This window comes from Clinocottus analis, unplaced genomic scaffold (assembly GCF_023055335.1).
Source record: "Clinocottus analis isolate CAN_PGR_092001 unplaced genomic scaffold, fCliAna1.0.p SCAF_6, whole genome shotgun sequence".
Lineage (NCBI taxonomy): Eukaryota > Metazoa > Chordata > Actinopteri > Perciformes > Cottidae > Clinocottus > Clinocottus analis.
The window spans coordinates 15,857,370-15,871,868 of NW_027176218.1; the positions used below are offsets into that span (position 1 = coordinate 15,857,370).

General features: G+C 44.7%; 1 protein-coding gene across 4 annotated transcripts in view; it reads left to right on the forward strand.

Annotated features, from left to right (window-relative positions):
• Window positions 1-14,499, forward strand: part of LOC137804306 (neural-cadherin-like) — an 84,068-nt gene that overhangs the window by 48,207 nt on the left and 21,362 nt on the right. For all 4 annotated transcript variants that reach the window (XM_068603464.1, XM_068603463.1, XM_068603462.1 and 1 more), the window contains 11 exons: window positions 750-917; window positions 2,025-2,274; window positions 2,798-2,925; window positions 3,768-3,954; window positions 6,463-6,606; window positions 8,021-8,304; window positions 8,762-10,370; window positions 11,112-11,205; window positions 12,010-12,194; window positions 13,025-13,254; window positions 13,764-14,041. In XM_068603464.1, coding sequence (XP_068459565.1) covers window positions 750-917; window positions 2,025-2,274; window positions 2,798-2,925; window positions 3,768-3,954; window positions 6,463-6,606; window positions 8,021-8,304; window positions 8,762-10,370; window positions 11,112-11,205; window positions 12,010-12,194; window positions 13,025-13,254; window positions 13,764-14,041 — 3,557 coding nt within the window. The remainder of the gene's footprint in view (window positions 1-749; window positions 918-2,024; window positions 2,275-2,797; window positions 2,926-3,767; window positions 3,955-6,462; window positions 6,607-8,020; window positions 8,305-8,761; window positions 10,371-11,111; window positions 11,206-12,009; window positions 12,195-13,024; window positions 13,255-13,763; window positions 14,042-14,499) is intronic.

Here is a 14,499-nt window from a genome sequence, read left to right on the forward strand (position 1 = left end):
GTGAGTGTAATGTTGATGTTACCCATTGTCTAATTTAGATGAACAGAATAAAATACTCTAATGACCTCTTAAGGGAATTTGTATCTTTCCCTGCAGTGTCCGCTGCTGAAATACAGTTCCTCAAAACGTCAAACGTACTCCCTTATTTCCTAGCGGTTCAATTATAACACAATTAGAAAAGTAGAAGAGCTTTTGTGCTACCTTAAATTTAGCTTAATACATTGTTGTAATGCTCACAGTGCTGCCTCTGTTGTTCTTCACCTAATTAAATGATTTAATGCAACAAGTGCAGGCAGGAGCTTGAAGTCATTACGGCCCACCAGCTGATCATGAGCTGATCACTCTGAGCGTCAGCTGCACATTTATTCACATGAAGCTGATTCACATTACAGCGAGGTCTATTTAAACACCACATTCTGCACCGTTAGTGGTTATTGTCACCGGCCAGTTTCCCACTGCCCACTGCTGCAGAGCAGGCTGAAGACCACTCAGATTACAGCAAGACGGGATTGTATTTCTTCATTTCGTGATGCATCACTATATTTACACATCTGGTGTGATGACATAGGAGAAGAGCATGCAGTTGTGAAAATCCGCCAGTTGTATTAATCGTACTGGAATTAGAGCTGGGGCTCATTTGATAGTTCATCAAGTAGTTTCTCACACATTTTCTGTCGAACGACTGTGTAAATCAGCTAATTGTTTCAGTTATGAGTATCATTATGCTACTTTTGACTCAACTTTTGCAGAGAACCTATATCACGCGGGACATCATCGCGGCCGATGGGGGGGAACGAAACACTTCTGTGGAGCTGGCGGTCACCATCACCAACGTGAAGAACCAGCCTCCACAGTGGGAGAAGGAGAGCTACAGTGTCGTCATCCCTGAAAACGCCGCCAGGGACACACCGATAGTGGTACGTGAAACTTTGCTACTGTTTATATTAGCAGGTGTGCTGTTGAGCTGGTCTCTTGATCTTTGCCACTTTTGAGTTGCAGTAATTGAACCAGCTAAATGTTGTTTGCTTACCCCCCTCGATTAGTGCACAGGCTCAGTGTTATTCAGACACTGTTCTCATTGTGCTCGAAATACACCTTTGAAAGCTTGTCAGTGCGCTGCAAAATCTGAAAACGTGTCTTAGTTTGATGCTTTTGCAGAAAGCTGACATTGGATTGCCTGTACTTAGCAAGTTTCATGACTCCAGGCTTATTAAATTCATTCAAAATGTCTCATTTGATTTGGGGGGGAAAAAAGCTGTCAATCTGGAGAGCGAACAAATCCCTTTCACCTCGAGATAAGAAGTTATTGCAAGGCTCAGAAAAAAAGGGTGTGACTAACCCTGCTCTGTTTCTTACTCAGATAATCAATTAGCACAATAATTGTAATCAATATTTGACATAAGTGATGTTTCTTAAACACTACCATGTCTGGACTGTAACTGTAGAGCTAGAGCTCAGTATGGAGGATAGTCAGTTAGAATAACTCAGCATAAAGACTGGAAGCAATAAAAACAGGTAATCTCTGTCAAAACTGAACAAAAATGGTTATCGGCAGGTCTAGAACTCACAAATTAACAGGTTGTGTGTGTGTTTGTTATGCCAAAGTGTTTCCCCCTGTTTCCAGTCTTTATGCTAAACTGAACTAAGCTGATCGCCTCCCTGCTTTAGCTCCACTGAGCCACAGAGACATGAGCATGAACACAAGCTAAGCTGACTGTGTCCTGGCGTTTCATGGAGTGGCTAATTATCTTCTCATCTTACTGTCGGCAAGAAAGCAAATAAGCTTATTTCCCCAAAACGTTGAAGTAATCCTTTAAAGCAAGAGAGTTGATCATGGGCGTGAACGTTCACGTATGACATCCTACGGGTTTACACTGGGAAACAGACTCACTGAGGGAGTGGACCACAAGCTTTTCAACCATGTGCTCAGCTCAGGGTTGTTTTCTGCTTCTTTTTCTTTTACATCTGTCTTCCCCCAAACTCTAACCAACTCAAATCATGATTCAACTCCTCATCTTATTCAGACAATCAAGGCGACCTCTCAGCTGGGTGATCCAAGGGTGACCTATAACCTGGAGGATGGCATGGTCCCGGAAACCAATATGCCTGTTCGTTTCTACCTCTCACCCAACCGCGAGGACAGCTCTGCGTCCATTCTGGTGTCCGAGCCGCTGGACTACGAGACCACACAGGTCTTCTCTCTTCGGGTTCGAGCGCAGAACGTGGCCGCGGTGCCTCTTGCAGCTTTTACTACAGTTTATATCAATGTTACAGGTCAGATTTATTATATTTATCTAACATATCATTTAGTGTAGCCAGAGATAATTACCTGCTGGTTTATTAAATTAATTGTCAAAATGTCAAACCATATGGCACCCCAGGGTTGAAAAGGTAATGATAAAGATATAATAACAGGATGAGTCTAAACTAAACTGCAGTATTTGATTATAAATGTATTTATATAAAGCTTTGTTCATTCTTTTCTTGCAATATATGTCAAACACAAACACGATTTCTTTGTCTGATGTGTGACATCAAATTGCGAAAGGATCATTTGATTATCTTTAAGCTGTTAAGTATAATGTTGAGTTCATCTACAGGGGAAGTAGTCAGTAGTCAGCAGCTTCAATAAACAGTGTTGCTCTCATGTTCTTTCTTCAGAAAATCAAACCTTTGAATCTTTAATGGGTGCAGCTACAGGGGCCACATGTTTGAACGCCAGATAATGTATTCCCTAATTACGATGTGGAAATTAACACATTATCAATTTGCTACCAAATCTCTCTTCTCTACTCAGATGTCAATGACAATGTACCATTCTTCACATCCTCCATCTACGAGGCCTCAGTGACAGAAGGAGCCCAGATAGGGACTTTGGTTCTCCAAGTGTCTTCCCATGACAAAGACCTGGGTCTTAATGGAGAGGTTTGTGGTTATCTATTATTTGTCTTCATGCCGTGTGGGTGTAAAACAATGAAGAGATGTTCAACCGCCTATAGACTACTTTTCTTTATGGAAACATCCCTGTTATCCTAGAAAATCTAACATCACACCTTAATCCCTTCAGTGTGGAACATTTTATTCCACAGTTGTCCAATTAGTTTAACAGACTCAGAGACACGTAGTGTTAACCTGTCATGTTTAAAGTGTGATTGTGTTTCCAGAAATAAATGTTCTAGCTAAGACGACTGGTTATTGTAATTACTGGGTTCAGGAGGTCAGTGAATTTCGCATGAGCTGTGTCAGTCATCCTTGCTATCTATGAGCGTGCCTGTGATTGGCAGAGCGAGTGAGGTAGGGGTTGTGTGTGTGTGTATGTGTGTGTGTGTGTGGGTGTGTGTGTGTGTGTGTGTGTGTTGCGGGCCGGGGGTGAGAGAGTTTATGACCCAGAGCAGACGTGAAACATGTTGCGAGCTTTTCAGAGTTTGACTGTTGTTTTGGCGTAGGCTACGGCTGACAGTAACCTGTTCTGTTGTTCTCTATTAAATAACACAATAAGCAAGACAACGTCTTGCAGCTTTCCTGATGTCGGGTCGCCACAACAGTATTTCATACTGTGCCATCACAACTGAGTGACTGACCGATGTGACAATATAGATGGGGTACTGAGTATCGATCTAATTTTGTCTGTAATAAGAAGACACTCTCTGGGAATATGATAGAAAGCTCTTGACATTTACAGCTACAAAGCCTTTAATTGCTGCTATTTCTGCAGGTTATTGAAAGAATACTGTGGCTTAATTTTTTCAATTCCCTGCGCTTCACAGATCACTTACTCTCTTCTGAGTGACAGCAGTGGTGACCACCATCTGTTCCGCATAGACCCACAACTTGGCATCATCTACACAGAAGCTGTGTTTGATCGTGAGGCCCGTAGCTCCTATTTGCTGGAAGTTCAATCAGAAGATGGCGAGGAATCGGCACGACCTGGCAAGAACAAAAAGCCCAACTCAGGTTTGAAATTATGAAGATTTTAATGATGGTCAGACTTTTTTATCTAGCGTCGTGTCAGGAATAGGTTCAAATGTTGGGAAGTACACTCACTGGAAGAAGATTTGCACACATATCTGAACAGTTAGCTTAGCTTGGCACAGACACACAGGGCTCTCATGTGTCACACATTGAGCGTGGCTGTCACTCATTTCGGTCTTAAGTCCCGCCCTCCCGCCACACATTGTATGTCTCACGCTGAAAAAAAACTCTCGGCTATTTAATGTGCTGCAGCTCGCAAACATGACCTGTTCGCGCTGACCTCACCATGGAGTAATTAAAGCACGTCTCCCCCGAATCCCCTGGAGGTCTGTTGTGAGGAGCCACTCATCAGCCAATCAAAAAAAAGAAATGGGCTACACAAATAGCCAATCAGAAAAACTTATCTGTTGTATCTGGGTAAGATGTAATGACAGGCGGGACTGGAGCTGGCGGCGCGTGTTTGTTGCCCCCCCCCCCCCCGCACCCCCTCTCCACAAAACATGAGGGCCCTGGACACATAAAACATGGGGAAACTGCAAGCCTGGCTCCGTTCAAAGGTAACAAAATTTTCCCACAAGCACCTCTAAAGCTCACTAATTAACATATCCAATAACATAAGTTTTGTTTGTTTAATCCGTACAAAAACATGTAACAAAGCATTAGCGTTGCTCCTATCTTAGCTTAAAACTGGCTAGCCTGCTGGCTGTAGCTTCATAGTTACCTTACAGGCATGAGAGTGTTATCAATCAAATAACTAACTTAACTCTTGGCAAGAAAGTAAATAAACATATTTGTCTAAAATGATAAACTATTTCTAAGCACCTCTAGCAATTCTAAGGTTGATTACAAAGCAGTGACAGTTACTTCAGATTGAATGTGTCCCCTATCTTTTACATTTCATTGCATTGACATTCTAGACACTATGTGAGTTGGCAGAGTTAACTTTGCTTTTTGCAATGTCCCATTTATAAAAAGCAGCGTGGTTCTTGTCCAGAAAATGAAGTTTTCAGTACTGCATCCTCTGTGCATTGTGTTCTACACAGACCACATTGGCACGATTCATTCATTTACACCTGGAGATTGACTTTGAAAAGTGAATCCTAATCTGATTTAGTCCACTGCATTGACCACACGGCCCCTCTCTCTTCTGTGTGGAAATAGCGAGATAATCAAGTTAAATAATAAAGTTGTATTGGCACTTTTTTTGTAACAACGGAAATGGGAAAGAGGGCTTTTGTGTACTCTGCCCGCTCAACATGGAATATGTTGCAGAGTGTCTTAAAACTCAAAGAATTGATAACACTGACTGCTTTTAGATCCAAAATCAAAGAAATAGAGGCTGGTTCCCAAGCATGTAAATGCTTCCTGAATTGACTCATTACATCACTGTCTCTTAGTTTTTAGTTCTTTTATCTCATCTTGTTCTTGTTCTTGTTTCTGTCTGCAATTATGTGTTTTTTATGCTGCTGCCTGTCTTGGCCAGGTCTCCCTCGAAAAAGAGATTTTTAATCTCAATGCGACTTCCGGGTTAAATAAAGGTTAAATAAAAATACATTTAAAAAAAAACCTTTTTTTAAATTGTCATTGTTCAAAATGTACCCAGTGTTTTTGTTTACCATGTTCTCTTTGCAACATTTTTTGCCAGTCATAAAACCTGTATCGAGAGTGACGTAATGCAGCGTTTTTATTCAGAAGTGGATCTTTTGCAAATGTTTGTGAAGGAGGTATTAGAGGTAAAGGGTAATGTTTTGAAGTAGTAAAGCCTTCTCTTCAGAGTTGCAAAGGCTGCTTAGCATCTGCAATGAGCCTGAGCTGTGTCTTGGGCTGCAAAGCTCCCACCTCCAGAAGGGCTCATCTCCTCTGCAAACATTACCTGTCTCGCTGCGTCACCTACACCAAGAGGTGGGGGGAAATGTAAAAACAGGCCGAGAAAATAGAGCCGGCCTCCACCATCATCTCTCACTGCAGCAGCTCCAAATTAACATGTCACCCATGTATATAGTTTGAGCAGATAATTTACTCTTTCTAACTAAAGAAATAAACAGCGTAATGAGGAGGGCACCGATAAGACACAAACACTTGTCATCTTATAAATATTTAACCTTCCCAGAGGTTCTTTATCTCCTCAGCAAAAAAGCAGCTTGTTGAACAGGTTCAGCCCCATTAGTGTTATTCTTTCTGCTTAAAACAGTTACCCCAATAAAACAATGTACTCTTGACAAGATTAATAATGATTGTAATTTACAGCACATATTTATGAGTAATGTTTTTTTCTGATTTCTGTGTCAATGAGGCACTTTGCGTTCAGTTAAGTGCCTCTTCCCCTCTAAACAGTGACAATAAATTGTAGAATCAATAAACAGATGGAGGAAAAATACGCACTGTGTTTGGCAAAGTGTGTGTGCGTGTGTGTGTGTGTGTGTGTGTGTATAAGTGTGCGTGCGTGCACACTGTGTCACTTAATCTTCTGCCATTCTGTCATTCTTGCAGACACAGCGTATGTGAGGGTTTTCATCAGCGACGTCAACGACAACAAACCCGTCTTTGCTCAGCGACTGTATGAAGTCGGTGTCGACGAGAATGCCGATGTGGGTCTGGCTGTTGTCACCGTTAGTGCTAATGACGAGGATGAAGGTATGCTTGATGAGGCAGCAGACTGAGAAGGGCCCACTGAGATTTCACTGGTGCCACTTCCTAGAATTAAAGGTTAAAGAAGCCAGCCAACCAGCACCTATATAAAAGTTTCTGTGTAACACTTAGAATCCTCAAAGAAGTTTCTAAATTGCACTTCCTTTATTTCTCCCTCTCCCTTGAAATAACAGTAAGCAGTTAGTGTTTTGGCAATCTGTCAGTCATTTTTCCAGCGGGGAGTTGTGTGCCAAATGCGTACCTTTTGTACAACATGGCCTGCATTTGTAGCAGAAAGCAGAAACTGACCCTTTGGGCAATCTTTCCCAATCCGGCCTGAGCTCTGATGAAATCGTGCCTTGTGCTAGATTTAGCAGTCGTCATTTGAGTGCTTGATAATGCACTGTTGCACATATGTTCCAAAAAGAGTGACACGCTCCCACACAGTAGGTGGGCGGGATTTAACCAATAAAGCAGTTGCTCATCCTCCGTACAGCCGTCGCCTAAGATCCCTTTATCAGGCATGTTTAGGTCCGTTAATCAAGTATTTATGGCGAGCGGGGGCGCAGCTTAGACTGGGCCGCAGCACTAATGATGAATAGCTGTGGAATAACACCAACCCCCAACATTAAAGTTGCAATACTGTTGCACTTGCGTCTGAGAGGCTACGCTCAATCTGTCTTGTTTAAAAAACCAACACCCTGGGCTTGACTGCTGTAAGCCTGCCAGATCCCTGTGGGAGGCAGGGAGCACTTTGTCAGCTGGGGTTGTGTTAATAGTACAGATTAGTGTATTTACATGGGATTTTAGCTACTTTAAACCAACAGGATGATTGAAAACGAAAACTGTTCATTCCAGGAGATTATCTTATCTATTCCAATGTTAAACTGGTAGACTGGATGGTCTCCATGGAGACGTAGTAGATAAGTTCAGATATTGACTTCCTCTTTACTAAAACCACATCCACCCCACCACCCTTTCTCGGGCCTCAAAATCATTCCCAGAAGGGCCCTATCACAGTGCATTACTGTACGCTGCTCTCATGCTCCCTTTTTTTTCGGCAGTCTTTTTTTAATGAGTATCTGATTAAAGCCGAGGAGACGAGGTACAGCGTTACCATTTAATTAAGTAATCAAAACAAGAAAGGGATACATGAAAACCTACTAATGCTTAGGTCTTGGAGGAAATGAGGTGTAATACACTTGTGGTTACGCAGTTCTGTTATTGCTAGAATGATAGTCTCCCGCTGTAAAATAAAAGGGGCAATACTGAATTATTCATCATCTACCTACTGTGAAGTCCATTGCCATCTTAAAATGTTGCTCCACTTGTGTTTCATCTCCAGATTTTACCTTATTTGCAGAATGCGGTGGCAGTGATTTCACATTCCCAATCTTACATTTTGTAATTCCTGCCACAGGAGCCAATGCAAAGCTGCGCTACCAGATTACGTCTGGCAACAAAGGTGGCGTTTTTGACATCGAGCCGGAGGTGGGGACGATCTTCATTGCGCAACCACTGGACTACGAGCAGCAGAAGAGATACAAGCTACTCGTCCTCGCCTCCGACGGGAAGTGGGAAGACTATGCGGCCGTGGTGGTCACTGTGGTAAACAAGAACGACGAGGCGCCGGTGTTCTCCATGAACGAGTATTACGGATCGATCACAGAGGAGCTTGATGGGTCACCTGTGTTTGTACTACAGGTGAGCGGCTGAGAGAATTTCTGCGAAGAGGTTTTACTACGCAGTTTGTTGTTCATTAATTTCTTCAATCAATAGATCTGTATTTATCTTGATTGCTTCTCAAAAGTGTAGCTGTAAGTGGTGGCTGAGTAACGCTTACAATCGATTGTTATTTCAGTGTATCTCCCGTGTTTTTACACTACTGCGTTTTCAAATATCATAGAATTATCATTTCATTAAGTTAGAGAGGTGGTAGTGAGGGATCTTGTGTCAGCCCCACTCTGAGGCCAGTTGCCTGATCAGAGCTCATTGCTTTAATCTAGGTGGTCAGGAAAAAGTGCAAACACTTAAATTGGCTGTCTAAAAAAGCCAAGAAGACCTGGGTGACGGCTGAAAAGAGATAAGAGAAAGCTGTAATTTGGGTTTGACTGGATGAATGAGTATCCATTTTCTTCAGAAGTTGTCTTCATCCCCGCAGGTGACAGCTACTGACCCAGACAAAGATGCGGACCAGGGCGCCATACGGTATTCCATTCATGGCCAGGGGGCCGAGTCGCACTTCATGATCAACGACATCACGGGGGAGATGTATGCCCAGCGCACCGTGGACCGAGAGGAGCGTGCTGTCTGGCGCTTTGTTGTCATGGCAACGGACGAAGAGGGCGAAGGACTTACCGGCTTTACAGACGTTATTATCAACGTGTGGGACATCAATGACAATGCCCCCGCCTTCACGTGTACGCCTGATAACTGCCACAGTAGCGTTGCGGAGAACTCTCCTCCTGGAACATTTGTTGTGGAAATGACAGCGGTAGACCGTGACGACGCGGCCGTCGGTCAGAACGCAATCCTCACATACCGGATTACCGAGAACGTGCGCAGGGCAGACAATGCAGACCTTTTCACGATTGACTCCAGCACCGGCACTGTATCTGTGGCGGCAGAGGGCCTGGACCGGGAGTTTGCCGACAGCCACCGGCTGGTAGTGGAGGCCCGGGACGGCGGGGGCATGGTAGGCACAGCGACCGCCACTGTGGCCGTAACAGACATCAACGACCATGTGCCCAGGTTTAGAGAGGACCGGTGTGCGGCCCGTGTGCCTGAGAGCACTGGCGAAGATGCTCCTATCCTGGAGTTGAGCGCTGTGGACCCCGACGCGGGCACGTACGGCCAGCTGGCCTTCAGTGTGGTGGCAGGAGACGCGGAGCAGCGGTTCTACGTGGTCAACCACAGACTGGAGCAGACGGGCACGCTGAGACTGAAGAAAAAGCTGGACTTTGAGAAGCCGGTGGAGCAGCGGTTCAACCTCACCATCAAGGTGGAGGACTCTGACTTCTCCAGCCTCATCCACTGTCAGGTTCTAGTGGAGGATGTGAATGACAACGCTCCTGTGTTCACCCCGAGCTCGCACCTGCTCTCCCCTTTGCCCGAGGACGTACCTGTAGGAACCAGCATCATTCAGGTCGTGGCCAAGGACTCCGACTCCGGACCGAATGGGGACATTTTGTACAGCATTTTCCCTCAATCTGACCCGTACGGACATTTTACAGTCAGCCGAGCCGGTGTGGTCAAAGTCGCCAGGCCGCTTGATAGGGAGGCAGTGGCGGGTTATGAGCTGGTTGTCATGGCGACAGATCGGGGTACCCCGGCCCTGACTGGCAGTGTCACGGTCCACTTGCCGCTGCTCGACGTGAATGACAACGGGCCGGAGCTGGAGACAGCCTACACTCCTGTGCTGTGGGAGAACAGTCCAGCACCACAAGTGGTCTGGCTCAACCGGAGCTCCACTCTGCTTCACGCGGTGGACAGAGACTCCTCAGAGCACGGGCCGCCGCTCTCTCTCTCCCTGCCCTCGCTTTACTCCATCCACTTCCACCTGCAGGATCACGGGAACGGCTCTGCCACGCTCACCGCCCTGCGGAGGTTTGACAGGGAAAGGCAGAGCGAGTTCCACTTGCCGGTGATTATGATCGACAGCGGCGATCCACCAATGACAGCCACTAACACGCTTACTATCACCATTGGCGACCAGAACGATAACGCCCATCAGCCAGGAGAGAAAGATGTCTATGTGCATACCCGAAAGGGTGAGTTGCTGGCTTCCCCTCATTTCATTTTTCTTTGCCCCTTGCTTTCGCTACAGAGCTTTTCACTGCAGGCGCATATTTGAATGAAGAGAGAGAAACTGAGGCTACAGCTGAAGGGTAAAGTTTTCATTCCCACACCTGCTCGGTGTAGTCTGGAATTCATAATTGCACTCTTCCTTTTAAATTCCAGCAGTGTTTTGTTATGGTAATACAGTTGTCAAATCCTTTCTCAAGCCCTCAGCACATCCCTCCCTTGCCAACCCTTTGCCTAAAGCTCATCTGAGCACCACATTATGATCAGAATCATCATTCTTCTTTTTTGTAGTTTTTTTCCCCCGATCCAGGTAAGTTGGTTAGATATGTTGGCTTGTTGGTGTTTTGATCGCACGCTACATGGCAGTTTTGGTAATTCTGGAAAAACAGGAACACTGTGACTCATCCAGGCTGCCATTGTTTACCCAGCTGCAGTACTGGCACTGCAGGTCGATAATAACATAATCCATACAGAGATAGCCGTGCTTCCTTAAGCTCCACGCTCTCTGAAGTGGAGCACTGAGAGCCTATTCATTCCAGCAGTGGGGCTCCACAGTTATGAGCATAATAAGTAGAAAAGAACACAAGAATGCAAGATAAGGATAAGGAGAAGAGAGGGACGACAGGATAAGTGTCGGCATCAGCAGATTCTGTCCAGACTGAATCAATGTGTGCATGTGTGTGTGTGTGTGTGTTTACCTTGAACAGGAAGGACGGCAAATGCGGCACTGGGGAAGGTGTATGCCCCAGATCCTGATGACTGGGACAACAAGACCTACACTCTGGAGACAAGCGCAGCCAAGTAAAAGCTCTCTGTTAAATGCATATCATTATTTTCTCTCAAAACATGCTGATCTCCAAATGTGCAGCTCAAGTACAAGTGCTAAAGCAAAACAGTACTAAAAGAACTGCCAACATTGTAGAATTTGAAAAGCAAAGAGGATGTGGACTCAGCGAGGAGGCTGTATTTCTGTATCAAGGTCTCTTTCAGTGATATCACCTGGAAAATGCCTAACAGGTACTTCTTCTAATCTTCAATCCAATTCCCTAGGCTGTAATATGAGCTACACTTTCCAAAGGGGACTCTAATAATAGCCGTCAACAGTGATTGCCATTCTGGAAAATGCAATCAGATTCAAACAAACTAAGCAATCTCGGCTCACCTGTGTGGTGTTCCCGAGATGAAACAGACCGTGCAAACGCCGTTTGACTCCATCGGGTTCCTTGGGCAGCTATTCAGCATTCACACCCTCAAGATCAGATTAGAAATACCAATTGCATATTTGTTTTATTCATACAACAGATTCTGACAGTTACTATGACAACTACGAAGCTCTTTTGGAAACAAAGACTGTATTTTTTGGCCGTTTTTCTTGTTCTGTTTCTCTGTGGGGTTTTTTTTTTCGAAAAAATGAATTTGCATTAACTTCCTGCTGGAGTAAACCAAGCTACCCTGACCATTTCTCTACTTGTCTGTCTGCCATCTGTCAGGTACTTTTCTTCTGAACAAGAGCTCAGAAGCCACTTGTCTCCTTTGTCTCTCTCTTTCTTTCATCTATCTTTGAAGCCGTCCACTCCTACTTAACAGCTCCTCGGCTTTCCTCAGGTACTTCAGTCTGAACCAGAGCTCAGGAGTGCTGACCGTCAAACCGAACACTCCAGCGGGCAGCTACTGGTTGCGGGTCGGTGTGTCTGATGGGGTGTGGCCCGATGTGTACTCAGGGGTCAGAGTTCATGTCCGGGAGCTGGAGGAAAAGTCCATCTTGTTGTCCGCCTCGCTGCGTCTGAACGGTAACGTTAGCAAAAACACTGACTTCCCTCGTGGCATAACACAATATATTCTATCACGGTTTTTCAGTTGCATTCCCAGTCTCAATCATCCTCCACAAAACAGAGAGCTGGCTCTTTGTTGCCGTTGTTGTTCTGTTCTTTTTTGAGGCTGATCTTGAAGGAGACAGCATCTGCCACTTTCAACTTAATTGGTACTTTTCATTGACTGATTATCAGGTTGTCAATCCAGTTAACGCCGAAATAATAGGCTGTCAGTAGACATTTTAACACTTGCATTATTTAACTGTTCTAAGTATTGTAAAGAAATCTTTCACGCTGCCTGCTGGTAATAGTTTCCTTCTCCGTCTTATTCTTCTACACCCAGAAGTTTATGTTAGACTGTTCATTTTTCTGTCAGTCTCTTAGAGCAAATGGGAGTTGTAAAGGTCAATTTGAAAAGTGTCAGGTAAAGTCCTTGACATTTAAAAAGCCATTCGGCAGCTATTATGGATGCCTCTGACTCTAAGTCGTTATCACTTTTAGAGATTAAAGATGACTACCAACTTTCTACAGATATTATTAGAAGGTGGCACCACAAATGTGATTGATTTCACAGTCATTAAAATATTTTGTGCAAGGCAGCTCCGGCTTTATTTTAGTGAAGAAAAAAAACGATTTTTACTTGACTGCATCACGACTTATACGCCTTATGGATGATTCACTGAGGAAGTGGATCAATAGCCGGAGATGTTAGGCTACTCTTGTGCTTATGGAATCAGGAACTCAGTAGGCTTTGATCAACTCCGTAGTTGTCATCGACGAGTCAGTAGTTCTCTCTTTGTCTCCTGAAGGCATAACAGCGAGAGAATTTATCGACTCTCACGTCGAGGGGAAGAGTCGGCTGGAGACGTTCTGGGACTTCCTGTCTGAAACACTGTCTGTCAGACCGGGGAGCATCAACATTTTCAGCATAGCAGACAGGGAGGAGAGAACCGTGGACATCCATTTCTATGTGCTCACTGATAATGGCTACCTGCGCCCTGAGAAACTGCATTCTGTCCTCACCGCACATAAAAAGAAGGTATATATACCATCGCGTCTGATAGATAGAGATCAATGCTCATATATCAAGTGATACACTTGGGAGCTTGAGTGGAAGAGATAACGGGGCTCTTTATCTGCCCTTTCATTTTCACACCAACTTCCTGTCTGTTTACTGCCTGGCCCTGTCATGTCTCTTTGTCTCTCCCATTCATTTATTGTCTTTGTCTACTTTCCTTTTATTCCGCTTCTTTACGTCATCCACGTTTTGAATGGGCATAATTTAATTCCTCTCTCATTCCTAATTTTATGTTATAGTCCTTCTAAAAAAAAATAAACAGTTATAGAATAATAACAGCATTCATGTAGTTTAGGCCCGGCCTTCCTCTTTTGCATTGCTTGTGAATTCTTTTAACTCTCCAAATGTATATCACTGTGTGCTCACCCACATTGGAGATACAAATCCTTGTATCTTCACTGACAATTATTGTAATTGCCATGTTTGTCTCCCGCATCTCCTCCCTTCTTCCCTTCTCTGGCTCTCCGCAGCTGCAGTCACTGCTGCGTGCGAATGTGAGCCAGGTGCACGTAGATGAGTGTGTGCGCACCGACTGCAAGACTACCGGCGGCTGCTCCACACAGCTAAGCATCACTGACACGCCCACCCTGGTAGACTCAGGTGCCTTGTCCCTGGTGTCAGTGAAGGTGACGTCCACGGCTGTGTGTGGCTGCGCTGCCAGGGAAATGACCCACCAGCCCTGCTCCTCTTACCCCATTAGCCCCTGCCTTAATGGGGGAACCTGCATGGACACCCAGAGTGGATACAGGTGAGAGGCATGTCTGCGGGCGTTCATGGGGACTGGAGTCGGATGAGGCTCTCGAAAGATAGAAAACAGGAATGTGAGATTCCTGGTGTGCTGCACTCTTCTCTCTCGTCCTGTCAGGTTTAGTGTAAGAGTGTCATCTTTGAAAATGAGACCAGAATTACGAACAGCCCCTCTTGTGAGAAAAATCTCCTTCACCTGCAACTTGACCTAACTTGCTTGAGCTGCTCCACTGTGTTGTTGGCTGAATATAGAGTAGTTGGATTTTTTAAAAGGCTTTAGGCCTTTTGCAATAAAGCAATGTGCATGTATGTGTGTACCAACTTGAATTCTGAGTGTATCTTGGCCAGATTATTAAATTAAGCCTTTAGATTTATAGCCTGATATAGAAAATGTTACATTCGGGCGTGCTGTGTTTTGCAGAACTTGACAGTAAATAATGAACGTAGCTTTTGTATCAA